Source organism: Natrix helvetica (assembly GCF_964273705.1).
Source record: "Natrix helvetica genome assembly, chromosome: 4".
Lineage (NCBI taxonomy): Eukaryota > Metazoa > Chordata > Lepidosauria > Squamata > Natricidae > Natrix > Natrix helvetica.
This window is the reverse complement of record NC_138550.1, coordinates 53,233,023-53,247,444: the sequence shown is the minus strand read 5'-3', so window position 1 is coordinate 53,247,444 and position 14,422 is coordinate 53,233,023. Positions and strand designations below refer to the sequence as shown.

Genomic DNA, 14,422 nt, shown 5'->3' with positions numbered 1-14,422 from the left:
CGCTTAGTTTTCTTGGAATCAGCCATGGCCTTCTAAGCGCTATGTTCAATATCGTATCACAAAATAATAATTGTAAAAAAAATACACCTGCTTTTTCTCTCTGTCTCTTTCAGCAGCGCAATTCTTAACAAGGCGCCGGCCACGACTCGGTTTCCAGGGTCCTTTCGTGAGTGAGCTGGCAGGGAAACGATAGCCGCCGGTCTGAAAAGTCTGTCGCATTTTCCGCTTTCACGAGCAACTTTCCGTAAACCCGCCGTTGCTCAGTGCGAGGAAGGGAGCCGCTCGTGCATGCGCATTCGCCCTGGAACCATGATCTCCGGCGTCAGAACCCGACAGAAGGCAGGGAATTGGACCACGTGTGCAGAAGGGAGGCTGAGGCTAGAGGAGCCTCCTGCACCTCCCTCCTGCACACGTGGTCCCATTCCCCGCCTTCCTAAGTCAACATGAAGGGGACTGCGAGCTGCGCAGTCTTTTCATGATGAGAGTGGTGAGGCTCTGCCTCCCCTGCATCCCCTGACCGCACGTCCCTAGTTTGATATGTTGATCTACACAGTATTTATTAAAACAAACTCAGTACTGTATAATGTACCTACCTGAAAAGCTATAATGTGAATTTGAAATAGTTTTGGTTCTTAAATTGGTCATAACTATTTTCTGAAATCTGATGGATTTTCATAGGTATCTCATAAATTCTGATGTAGCTGCAGAAACCTAACACAGATTATTTAAAACCAAGAAGAATTATTGCCACACTTTAATTGTTCTTAAACATGCTTAGTCAATTAAGTACGGTAACCTGCAGTTCGGTGGACAACTTTTCCAATCACCCATGCGTCCTCATGTTTCTGGACATCCTTCAGAACCTTCTCGGCAGCTTCTCTTTGAACTATTAAAACAGCACCAATCCCACAGTTGAATATTTGCCCCATCTCCTCTTCTGAAAGGTTTCCTTCCTCTTGGAGCCAAGAGAAAACTGATGGAATCTTCCACTTATGGGTATCTAAAAAGGAGATGATTTGTAAAGCACAACCCAGTTCTTACACAGCAGCATGAATATAGATTATATTCTATTGTCCCAAAGGTGCTTTTTCAAGAGGCAACTGGATTTTCTGGCCCGAAAGTACAGTTGCCTCTTAAAAAAGCACCTTTGGGACAACCATAACCTGGATGACTGAGAATCTCCATAGACATTATATTCTGTTCCCTTTAATATCACAACCCAGATTAATCCTATGATTTGCAAAGGGAAAAAAAAGAAAAGAAACATACAAGCAGCTGAGAATATGGTTGAGAGAAATGTGATTGGAGACTCCAGGATCAAAATGAATGATCTGGTCCTTTGATCTCCAGTATGGTCTAAGGTGTCATAGATGTTTTCTTGGGGTCCTCCAGAATCTATGCTCCAATTACCATTTTTTGTTTACATATTTAAATCATTTTTTTGAAAAAGGGAAATAAGTATGTTGCAATGCAAAATGCTAGACTCCAGTGCCATCTTTATTTCAAAAAGTATCTAGTCATCACCTTATAAGGTTTTTCAGAAAATAAAAATGATGGGTACGCTTGTTGGAAACTAAATGATACTGCTAGAAAAAAAGCCAAAGACAAGCAGAAGAAATCCAGATGACAGGAAGTAATAAATAGACAATGATAAAGCATCAATTTATCAAATTGCTATCTCCTTTTGGCATCCATTTTGTGAATTGGTAATCTTTCCACAACCACTTGGAAGAGTACCAATAAAATGTTCTCAAAATTCCAAATGTGCTTACCAGCCCCTCAAAGTTGGAGATTCCTACCCAGGCTTTTCCTGTTAATTCCTAGACTAGAAATTAAAATCAAGCAGTTGATTTTTGATATGACCAGAATCCCAAGGATCTATTCTTATATCCTTAGATTCCTATTATCTCTGAACAGTGTAGAAAATCTTGGAATTGATAGCGTAAGAGACACTGAAACTCATTTCCTAAGGAAGTGGTTTTCCTCTTCCATCCTCTCTTTCATGAATTTTCCACATTCCAGATTTTTTCTTTTCTATTCCACCAAGTTTATTGTACAATATATTATACATTATACAATTTAGGCAATACATTATATTACACATGTCCAACAGAGGATATGTCTACATTTATTCTTTAGCAAATATTTTTCACTGTCTTATCAGACATGAAAATATTTTAAAACATTTAGCCTCAAACTATAGTTGGTAAAACACTCTAAGCAGTGGTGCAATTCAGCCGGTTCTATCTGGTTCGGGCATTATCCATCACGTCCCATTTTTAATGCTCTGCGCATGCGCGCAAGCTCACATTTGCGAACCAATAGCGAAGGTAAGTTGATTTCACTCCTGACTCCAAGCCTTTTCTACTTACCCAAAACAATGCTAAAATGTTCAGGAAGGATCTGGGAAAAACCTTCCAACAATCCTCCATCAGCAATATAGATAAAGACTTTCACATTTCCCGAACGAAGGACAGGAAGGAGGGCTCTGCTATAGATTTTGGTTGGAGTTAGCAACTGCTCTCCTGTTAAAATACAAGGAAATTAATTTTAAGAAATAGAAGACAACTCTTTTGTTTACTAAGGAAACAAATTAAATTAAATTCCTAATGTCAAAATGTTCTAGAGATGATCTTCAACATTTAACAGAAGGTATGCAATTAATACAATAAAACTATATAACAGTATTCATGCACAATGCCTAGTAACAAAACATTATTTCTTCCCAAGAAAAGTGTGGAATAAAAAAGTGGCAGGTGTTTACATGCCTAAAGTATGGTTGCCATATCCACCAGGAACCGGAGAAAAATAGTGTAGGGATGATGTTAAAAAAATCTTTCTCACAAGATCAAATCCTTGGTGATGAAGCCCTGAAGAAGCTATTCCAATCACAATATCTTCATTGACAATGTTCCCTTGCCGAGGAAACTTCATGCCTCGCTCCACAGCACCAACCGCGAAGCCAACCAGGTTGCATTCTTCAGCTGCACAAGTGGCAGGCATTTCATTGATTTCTCTTCCTGGGAAAAAGAGAGGAATCAAATACAGTGCATCCCAAGAAAGTCTAGAAACATATTTCCATTGAAATCCAGTTTAAAACAACCCAATTAGTAAATGTTGCCTGACTTTTGATTTTATATGACCAACAATAAAATGTACTATACTGATAAAGGCTAGCAAAGCATGCACAAATGAATAAATTGGAGGAATACTTCCAAAACTCATACACATGCGCATGCAACAGGTAATTGTATACCAAATTATATATTAAGATTTGTAAGATCCACAACTTTGTCCAGTTTTAGCCACCCCATTAGTCTTAAACTGATAATCTAAATGTATACAATCAGTCTTAAACTGATAATCTAGGTGTATATATCTCCCTGTAGGACAGAAGTTGTATGCACTCTGAATACAATACTAGGAGGTTACCAAATTAGTAGTGCCTCATAGTTTCAAAACACCATTCTTTTTCTTTGTAAAAAGAACAAAGCAAGCTACATTCTTGTTAATCTCTATTCATGGAATGAGGAAACAATTTATGATTTGTTGTGTGGGTGTATGTTTCTTATCTGAAATAGCCCTTAATTAGGACATCTACCTTGTGAATTTTGCCCTACACCAGAAGTACATTCACACCAGAAGATTAATGGTTGTATCTGGCTCAGGGGTGGATTCCTGCCAGTTCTAACCTCTTCTATCGAAGAGGTTCCACAAATCTACAGTGCTGTTTAGAACCGGTTCCAGCTCCCTCCCCCCACCCGTCTGCACATCATCAAGATAAAGGGCGAGAGGAGGAATTCTGGGAGTTGAAGTCCACAAGTCTTAAAGCTGTCAAGTTTGAACACCCCTGGGGTTTTTTTTCTAAAGGGTTAAGGTCTTGTAACTTGACAGCTTTAAGACTTGCGTGCTTCAAATGCCAGAGTTTCTGAGCCAACATTTTGGTTGCTAAGCAAGAGCGTTGTTAAGTGAGTTTCACGACATTTTACAAGTTGCCCATGCCCACCCAGTCACATGACTGCCAAACCACTCCCACTCAGTCATGTGGCTGGCAAGCCACTCCCACCCAGTCACATGGTCGGCAAGCCACTCCCACAAAGCAGGCCACACCTACAGAAGAGGTTCTAAAAATTTTTGAAACCCACCACTGATCTGGCTGTATTATATTGTATGTGTGGTGCTAGAGCTTGGCAGAACCTAAGGACAGGCCATTTTGCTATTGGCCAGAATGTCTACATCACCCCTCTTCTTAGGTTCTACATTGTACAATTGTAGAATTATTATCTGTTCTTCTCCAAAAGCTATCCTTTCCCTGTGGCCTGCCTATAAACATTCCAAATAATGCCTCTCTTTTTCTCTTGGTTCAGTTGCTGTAGCAGTGGGCAACCATGGTTAAAAATATTGACAGGCTTGATTGCAATAATGCCAAACATTTTATCATAACATAAGAAGAATTATGCCTTTGCGGCTAGGAAGTTCCCCATTGTCTGAACTGCTGTTTTGTCTGGCTGGTTTGCAAATGGACAGGTGTGCATAACATGTGCTGAAAATGTGCAGAAGAGGGGCAGTAGCTGTCTGAATGAGAGCAAGACGTTTCTTATTCCACAAGAAAAAGACACTGCTTAGGTGACTTTCCTTTTGGCCCTGCATTGTCTCGGTGTCTCAAGTTCAGCAGAAATGAAGTTCTTTCTCAGGGATTAGGGAATGGAAGTAGCTAAAAACTGAATTTAAAAAGGCTCATACCAAGGAAGGTGCATCCTGCCAGTTTACAAGCTTCGGCTATCCCATCTGATATAGCCTGAGTGAGCTGAGCCACACCAGCATCCAGTTTCCCAAATGCAAAATGGCCATGGAAGAAGAGAGGTTCAGCTCCTTGAACCAGCAGGCCATTGACGCACATAGCCACCAAGTCCTGACCAATCATGTCATGCTTATTGCACAACTGGGCGATCTGTAATAAGACATACAAATTAGCCACATATTGTAATGAAAATAGTTCTTCATACAAAATATTATTTCAATGTATTTTGAGGGATCCAAAAACTCAGCTGAAAACCATCCAGTATTGTTTGGCCACTAGAAAGCTTCCATCAGTGCAGCAGAAGAGCTGGAAGGGATAACTTGTGATAAAATAAATCTGCTCATTCACAAAAGGGGTTGGGATTTTCAGTAATTCAGGATGATAAACAATTATAAGTAATAAATACGGTAAAATATAATCAATTGTATGAATATTGCAGAATTAGACCAGTTATCTTCCTAGCAATCGAACAAAAGTCACACAAAAAACTTTTGAGAAAGGGAAACAAATAGCTAAAATAACTCCACACTCTTACATAAATTGCATTTAGTGCAGTGGTGGGCTCCAGATCCCATTGCAACCAATACGTTGCGATGGGGCCGGGCATCCACCTCGGGCATGCGTCCACCCACCCCCCTGCGATGCTCCAGCTGCTCGGTGGAGATTGCGCGCAAATGGCCCAGTTGCCTTAAAAGCAGGTAAGGAATGTGGGTGGGTGGGCGGGTGGGCGGGTGGGCGGGTGGGCCCACCCCCACCCAAACACTGTTCCGGTACGGTGGCCACTGCTCCCAGCTGCCACCAGTACGCCCGTACTGGAGCGTACTGGCTGGAACCCACCACTAATTTAGTGCAACCTTAATTTTTGAAGATATTTTGTCCAGCAAGATTATATCATCAATCCAGGAAAAAGGAAATAGAAAGGGGAAAAGACAAAGGGGCAAAACAGAGTTTATTGAAACTATAGGGGATAACTATATAAAGTAGACAGACTGCACATTGTCAGCATGATTAGCGTAGAAAAATATTAAGAGACATTCAAAATAAACAAGTGATTTTTGTCTTTATGAGCAAGCCATTTTCTTCTCAATGGACTAAAGAAAGCTCTTTTTATAAAATCACATACTTATGTACAAGCAGTTTCGTCCGCTTTAAAGATGGATGTACCTCTGTTTACCTTAAGTTTTGTCCCAATGCTTTTAGCATGTGATACTAAAATTGGATCACGATAACCAGAGGCTTTCAAATCAAAGAAGGCAGGAATGATCCCATCATGCCCAGGGTAACCTGCAACCCATAAAAGTGTAAGATATTATGGACCATAATATTGGTTAGGAAAACTTAGAACATCACTATTCTCCATTTCAATTCAACATGCTTCTAGGAGGATGAGGACATAGTGAAGGAGCATTCTTTAAGTTGTCATATTAGATTCACATATGCTCAGGGATCATTTTGTACAGCACAATTTGGTGTAACAGGCATAAGCTGCAATATATGCTGTATAGGAATTAATACAATTACCCAGAAAAAAAAAATCTCGATTCATGGTAACCAAGAATGCAGGTGCTCTGAATAACAAAATGGCCACTGTTATCACACTGATAATCACAGGTATTGACAAATAAGGTTATAGGTTAGGGGTGGGTTCCTGCCACTTCTAACCTCTTCTATAGAAGAGGTTCCACAAATCTACAGTGCTTTTTAGAACCGATTCCAGCTCCCTCCTCTCACCCGTCCGCACATCATCAAGATGAAGAACGAGAGGAGGAATTCTGAGAGTTGAAGTTCACAAGTCTTAAAGCTGTCAAGTTTGAACATCCCTGGGCTTTTTTCCCTAAAGGGTTATGGGTGCAAGGGTCTTGTAACTTGACAGCTTTAAGACTTGCGTGTTTCAAATGCCAGAGTTTCTGAGCCAACATTTTGGTTGCTAGGCAAGACCGTTGTTAAGTGAGTTTCACTACATTTTACAAGTTGGCCATGCCCACCCAGTCACATGACTGCCAAACCACTCCCACTCAGTCATATGGCTGGCAAGCCACTCCCACAAAGTAGGCCACACCTACAGAAGAGGTTCTAAAAAGATTTGAAACCCACCACTGTTATAGGTCCATACTTAAACTGTATGTGGCATCACATAAGAGATCTCTCTCTCTCTCCATCCCTCTCCCTCCGTCCCCGCCTCTCTCTCTCATGACTATTAAGTGAATCTGGCCTCCCCACTGACTTTGCTTGTCAGAAGGTTGCAAAATATGATCACATGACCCTGGAACACCGTAACAGTCACAAATATGCCAAGCATCACATGACCGTGAGGATGCCACAACGATTTTAAGTGTTAAAAAAAAAAGTCATAAGTCACTTTTTTCAATGCTGTTGTAATTTGCAATGGTCACTAAATGAACTGTTGCAAGTTAAGGACTTACCTGTATTCACTGAAACAATTCCAATTAGCGACACACTATTGGTATAAAAACTAATTTTCTTTGTGGCCAAATACCACTAAAAATATGCATTTGCAAGTCAGACACTTTAGCCTCTTCTTTGTTTGAGATTATAGCAAGTACCAACACACAGTGATGCTAATTGCTAATAGACTTGCTAATAGAAGATGAAAGCTGAGCAGCAGGTAACCCAACAGCTGTTTCTATATTCTATTTCAAGAACTACAACAAGTGGAACAATCCAATTATGTTTGCAATTCTACAAAAGAAACTATGCCAGCTCTGACCATACCCGCTAGGGAGAAAAGAACTGTAAACAAAATAACAGAGAGTGGGGGAGAGGGGGGGAAGCAATTTCTACCTGTTTCCATTATGAGTATTTTATAACATTGCACTTTATCAAGGGTGCGTATATGAAAATGGTAAATTAATAAGTGGAGATCCCAAAGGTGGGTTTTTTTCTCAACTTCTTCCAAGAAGGCTCCACACACATTTGCACTACTGAGGTGACTCTGAAGACATAGGTAAATCTCCATGTGGCCTCAATGACTCTCTAAAACACGGGTGTCAAACTCATGTTGCCGTTACATGACAATTCGTGACTTTTTTCCCTTTTGCAGAGCTGGGGTGGGTGTGGACTGCATGTGACGGATCTGGCCCATGGGCCACCCCTGCTCTAGAAGGCGCCAAATGACCAGATGTCTGCAAGGAGTATAAATCCTTCCATTCCCCACCATCCAGTCAGAGCTGAAGAAGCGTCTTGGATGAGAAGAGAAACATCTTAAACGAAAAAACAAGTTGTCTCTTGAAAAAAGCACCTTTGAGACAACCATCACCTGGATGGCTGAGAATCTCCATAGACAATAAGGGGAGATGCACCCAATTAAGTACAGTACATGTTAATGGATTCATATTACTTGAACTCGATTCCTTGATTATTCTACTAATTAAAAGTATACCTAGAAATAACTACATTTTCCAAAGGAAAACATATTTGCTTTTAAATGATGGATAACATAGGTGGTCATCTTGGAAAAGGCATTCCCTCTGCTGTGTATAAGAAAATGGGAATGATTATTTCGAACTTGTTCTTGGCATATGTAATATGCAAGTCTGATCATATGCCATTATGTAATTTTCAACTCCAAACGACCACATAGATTTTCTCCATGACTACATATCTGTCCTTTTCCTGGTTTTTCAGGTTTTCCAACTGTGCACTCATTGCCAAAATTGAGTTCATCCAGCTGGCTGCTTGGTTTAAATACATTCAGGCCTATTATCCAATTAACCAGAAATTTCAGTTTATTATTAAACAGAGAGAATGGAAAACCTCCTCTGCTGCTGTTATTGACTCATAAAAATCATGGCAAGTTATTTATAAAAATAATAAAGACGGGATGAAATGTGTGTAAATAAAAATCGCTCTTGTGTAAAGACCTAGAGAGGAATGTCCAAGCTAAGTGAAAACAAGCCAGGAAACTTTTGCAAAACTGTTTGGCTCACCGTGAACAAAAAACTTATTTTAATTCCAAGTTCATTGAGAATTCTTCCATTCATCTTTCCCTTACCTAGCTTGGTACCCCTTGCAGCGGATAACACAGATGAATGATCCAAGATACTGCATGCTATGGAATCTGAAATTCTATCTTCATGTGATGGGGACCTCAATCAGAAATAAATGCAGTGGTAATTAATAAAGCAGGCCCTCGCAGGACTCATAACAGGAGACTACATTGCAGTAAATATTAAACACCACTTTGACTGCTGTTGCTGTCAAATGAATTACATCCTGAGAAACAGTGAAAAAGTTCTGCATAAAAACACAACAAACTTAATATTCCCTGCCCTTGAAACTATTGGCAAACTATTTTTGTTCAATGTTGTATCTATAGAAGAGAATATTTGTATCTCAGCACAGTTCAGGGTTGAATTGTGAGGTTTCTAGTGCTCTCTAAGCTTGGTTGTTTTCCTGCAGACATTTAATTACCCAACTAGGTAACATCAACACAAGCTCAGACAGCAGCAAGGACCTCGCAATGGTATATGTTAATAAGTGATAATGTCAATCGTATTATATTTCATTAATTGGAATTGCTTAATGGTTGTTGCTTATTCAATGAATTATATTTATGAAATATTATAATGGTTTTTCATAGAATTGTTGACTTGGCCTGTTATGATTTGAACTGAACTCATGTTAAGTATGTACAGGTAGACCTTCACTTATGACCACATTTGGACCCGGAATCTCAGTTGCTTAGTGAAGTGGTCATTAAGTGAGACACCACATGAATGCTTTGCTCAATGACTGCAATCCTGGCTCTCCCAGTTTGCCACTGCTGCAGAGCATGTAAAAAGATTCAATATAGTTCTATTCCATCATTGACTTCTATGTATGTAATCCACCAAGAAATCAAAACTGTCTCAGTTTCAATGTTGTCTTGAGTTAAGATGCCACCACATGTTCCAATATTTGCTGAAGAAACACAAATATGCTTACTGTGGCAATTATCTAAATTCATATTATTCCTCTGAACAGTTTTTTATATCTTTAATACGTACTAATGAAATAATATAAATGATTAAAACCATTATAAACCATGTTCATGGATATAGTTTTTGTTTTTTAGCTGTTCTGAGATATAAATTTGTTTTTATATTATTTTATTATGTTATGTTTAAATTATTTTTTATTCTGTTATCTTTGTAAGCCACCCAGAATCACTGAGAGTGTAGGTAGCTATATAAATTTTCTTAAATAAAATAAAAATAAACACATTCCGAGAAACAGCTCCCGTTTTTGTTTAAGATGCTGATTGCACGAAAATCCTAGGAAAAGTCAGAAGTTATTTTCCATTGTTCACATACACAAACTGTCTGAAGAATGCAATAGTTTGATGGCTAGTTTCTTTTCCATAGGTTGCACCCTGAATAGAAATGACTGCTAGTCCTTTGTAAATATCTTCAAGGGCTGACATGAAGTCCGGCTTGACAGCTGTTACTGTAAGGATTCTTTTCCCATTACTCAACACTTTGCCTTCCTTTATTACTGTAGCTCCATGAAAGATTTCAAGGCCTAACTCTTTAGCCTGAAGAAGCCCTAAACAAATTAAAAAGAAAATTGGTATCATTATTTTTCTCACAATATTTTCTACAAATATTTACTATTGTACTACAGTTATATGGATAGCTCCTATACTCTGTGATGACGGACAGATAACTTTTCTACTAACGAAAAATCTTCCATTTAATTCTTTGTTTCTGTTTAGAAACTCTTGAAAAAGGACAAACCTGGGAAATAATTAAGAAAGTTACATCTCAGAGGGAGTTTTAAGATGCTATTCTTTGAGCAAGCATGACTATCATCAAATATCAGAAGAAAAGACTGAGATATAAAATACATAACAAACTTACCAGTGATTTCCATGCTTTTTTTATGACCTTGCAGATAGCTGCCATTTTCCATGGAAACTGATACAGCGGTACAATTATCCGACCAAGCCAATATAGAATTGCAGAGTTGGCCAGCAACTGCAGCTTGGATAATGCCATAAAGATCACTCTTAAGAAGTTGAAGAATTATCTACAAAATTATGTAAAAAATCAAATACAAGTACTGCAGTGATGTGCGGTGAGGTTTATGGCTGGTGAGGCACTGACCCAGTGGTGGGTTTCAAATTTTTTTTAGACTTGTGGATTTCAACTCCCAGAATTCCACAGCCAGGCATGCTCAGTTCTGATTTAAAGCAACAGCATTTGTTTTTCTCCTTTGCGAAAGAAGATTCTTTCTTCCTTTTCCTTTTTCTTCTCCCTTCCCCTTCTTCCTCCCTCTCTCCCTCCCTCCCCCCTCTCTCAAACACACACACACACACACACACACAGAAGTTGGATTGGTCTACACACACTTTCCCCCAGCCCCGGAAGGATCCAGCCCAGCTTCACTGATTACAGGTTTGAAAAGGCAACGTGGCTCTGTTTGCAATCAAACTACACTTTGAGGTTTGAAGTTTGAATTCCTCCCCCTCCCTCCGACCCACACGTACCTTTTCCCACTGTTTCAGAGAGGATTTCAACTCTGCTCTTGCCTCGGGTCCTCTGAAGAAGCCCTGCCCAAACGAGCACCCTCTACTAAGAGGCAGGAGAACTGCATGCCTCACCTACGTCAGGAATTTTTAGGCTTTTAACGCTTGCTTAACTCTGCTCGAGTGATCATAAACACCTAAAGTCAGACTAGATGAGGCATGCAGTTCTCCTGCCTCATAGTAGAGGGCGCTTTTTTAGAGGCTTTTTTAAACAGTTAAGCAGAGTCATCCACCATGAGGTAGCAACTAGCTCAGCCTGACCTCAGCTCTTGCCTTTTTCCTTTTACATTTTTTTTTCTTTTCATCATGACAGTGGTGAGGCTGTGCCTCCCCTGCCTCCCCTGACTCCACGTCACTGAGTACTGTAGTAGTTCTAACTTCAGAATTCAGCTTTGCTGTTTTTTCTTTTCCCAAATGCTATATTTGTGGCTATCTACTGGACCTGTGTAAGCACTGACATAAAGAATGATATTTTCAGGGAACATGGCAAACTAGGAAAGCAATGGACATTCCCATTGGGCTCTATAAAAGAAAATAAACCTGTATAATCTAGAAGCTAAAGCAGCATCTCCTTTGTTAGCTCACAACACTAACGCAGCATTATCAGCCTTAATGTACAAAGCAGTGACGTGCAGTGAGGTTTATGGCTGGTGAGGCTGGTGACGTCATCAGGAAGGCGGGGAATGGGACCACGTGTGCGGCTCGCGCTCCGCAGTCCTCGAAAGCGACTGGGGAATGACGAGAACCTTCCTGCCTCTGCTGGACTTTGCGCGCTCCTCGCGACAGTAGCGAGGAGCGCACGAAATCCAGCAGAGGCAGGAAGGTTCTCGTCGTTCCCCAGTCGCTTTCGTGGCTTCATCATACGGGAGCGCCGACAACATTTCTGCCTCCGCAGCTCCCGGGCGCGGCCGGACGGATGTATATAATATTATAATATTATATATATATATATATATATATATATATATATATATATATATATATATATATATATATTATATAATATTATATACTATTATTTCATGAAGAGAGGTGAGGCTCTGCCTCCCCTGCCTCCCCTGACCGCACGTCCCTGGTACAAAGCATTAGACAACAAAACACAACATGAAGTAATCTAGTCCAAAACATTATTATTTTAGTGTTTCATTGGAATTATGTACCTCTCCTTTACCTGGCATTGTAGGTCCCCAAAATGACAGCCAACACTTAAAACTTTCACACCATCTTTAGTAAGCATTAATTCTACTTGCAGCACACCTACATGGAGGGAAAAAAGGCAAAATAATGAATTTCTTAAAGCAGAATATATTTTCTGTCTTTTTTGCTTGTGGATTTAGGGTTTGTATTCTTAATCAGGAACCCTCCCCCATCAGCTTTGTTCTCAAATCAGTCTTTACCTGATGCATGTAACATTACATCTCATAGAATAACATCTGAAGCAATCTTTTGCTAACAAAGAAAATCAACTGGTATAGATTTCTAGGGGCTCCCTAGAAACAAGGCAATCATTCAGAGTTATATCCAGGGTGTCAGAACTAGACCAGATAACTCTGTGGAAAACTGAACTATTCCTCATAAGCTTCTTCAGAGGCTTTCAATTAAGCACATCAAGCAGCTGGACTAAAACAGGATTCACAACTTCTCTCAGCTCTCAGGCTTTGCACAGGAGGCCAAAGGTCATTCTCCAGTCAGGAGCTGTTTCCACTTTAATATTTTATTATTTATTTTATCATTTAAAAAAGCAGAATTCTACTTACCCAAGTAAAATGTGGCTGTTTTCTCCTTCATTTTCTTGTTATGCCTGAACTGAGAATAGTAAGATTTGGAAGAACTAAGAAGCCACATGCAAGACTTAAAAGGGGTAGGATAGTTGCAACCCTAAGACCATACTTTGTGCATAACTAATCTACTGTACAATCAACAATTCCTTTTAAAAAATGAAAAATAAATATAGCCCCTTACCTGCATATGATATGCCTTCTTGCTTCATACCTTCAAGAATGTGTTGAAGGAGTGTGCTTTTAATTTTTTCCAGAAGAACTTCAGAAACCTAATAAGTCAAGGAAACAAACATATTGAGAATTCTCTATTGTACATTCTCTTCAATAGCAAGACTCCGTTTGCTACAACAGCACATCTTCTAAATAGGCATTGCAACCTAAACAGAAGTAAGGGCATACTTTAGCAGTCAAGATGCCATTGATTACTGATACTTATGAATCATTCAATACTGTCAGTGTATATGTGTGTATCTGTCAGGGGTGGTTTCCTGCCAGTTCTAACCTCTTCTATAGAAGAGGTTCCACAAATCTACAGTGCCGTTTAGAACTGGTTCCAGCTCCCTCCCCCTGCCCGTCTGCACATCTTCAAGATGAAGAGCAAGAGGAGGAATTCTGGGAGTTGAAGTCCACAAGTCTTAAAGCTGTCAAGTTTGAACACCCCTGGGGGGGTTTCTAAAGGGTTAGGGGTGCAAGGATCTTGTAACTTGACAGCTTTAAGACTTGCACACTTCAATGCCAGAGTTCCTGAGCCAACATGACTGGAGGAGGAATTCTGGGAGTTGAAGTCCACAAGTCTTAAAGCTGTCAGGTTTGAACACCCCTGGGTTTTTTTTCTAAAGGGTTAGGGGTGCAAGGGTCTTGTAACTTGACAGCTTTAAGGCTTGCGTGCTTCAAATGCCAGAGTTTCTGAGCCCACATTTTGGTTGCTAAGCAAGAGCATTGTTAAATGAGTTTCACCACATTTTACAAGTTGGCTACGCCCACCCAGTCACATGACTGGCAAGCCACTCCCACCCGGTCACATGGCCAACAGGCCACTCCCACCCGGTCACATGATTGGCAAGCCACTCCCACAAAGCAGGCCACACCTACAGAAGAGGTTCTAAAAATTTTTGAAACCCATCACTGGTATCTATGTACATTGTGTGAGTGGGTTGTGTGAGTATGGCTATGGTTGTGTTTAGAAGTGCTGCTTTTACATTCTAACCAAACACAGAACTTCTGATTCTCTCCTGGCAGGCAGAAACATCCCTATCCTTGTATTCCAAAGATAAACATGTGCATTGTATATATGTGCTAAAATACAATGTCCTT

General features: G+C 40.0%; 1 protein-coding gene across 4 annotated transcripts in view; it reads right to left on the bottom strand.

Annotated features, from left to right (window-relative positions):
• The window catches only part of LOC309391395 (trifunctional purine biosynthetic protein adenosine-3-like), a 56,812-nt gene that overhangs the window by 13,688 nt on the left and 28,702 nt on the right, over window positions 1-14,422 (bottom strand). For all 4 annotated transcript variants that reach the window (XR_014175266.1, XM_081951797.1, XM_081951799.1 and 1 more), the window contains exons 8-17: window positions 13,290-13,377; window positions 12,499-12,584; window positions 10,660-10,828; window positions 10,114-10,345; window positions 8,814-8,908; window positions 5,976-6,085; window positions 4,744-4,951; window positions 2,769-3,020; window positions 2,373-2,525; window positions 797-1,000 (exon numbers count right to left, since the gene is read on the bottom strand). Coding sequence is in view for 3 of the 4 variants with exons in the window: in XM_081951797.1 (XP_081807923.1) it covers window positions 797-1,000; window positions 2,373-2,525; window positions 2,769-3,020; window positions 4,744-4,951; window positions 5,976-6,085; window positions 8,814-8,908; window positions 10,114-10,345; window positions 10,660-10,828; window positions 12,499-12,584; window positions 13,290-13,377 (1,597 nt within the window). In the remaining variant the exon portion in view is untranslated. The remainder of the gene's footprint in view (window positions 1-796; window positions 1,001-2,372; window positions 2,526-2,768; window positions 3,021-4,743; window positions 4,952-5,975; window positions 6,086-8,813; window positions 8,909-10,113; window positions 10,346-10,659; window positions 10,829-12,498; window positions 12,585-13,289; window positions 13,378-14,422) is intronic.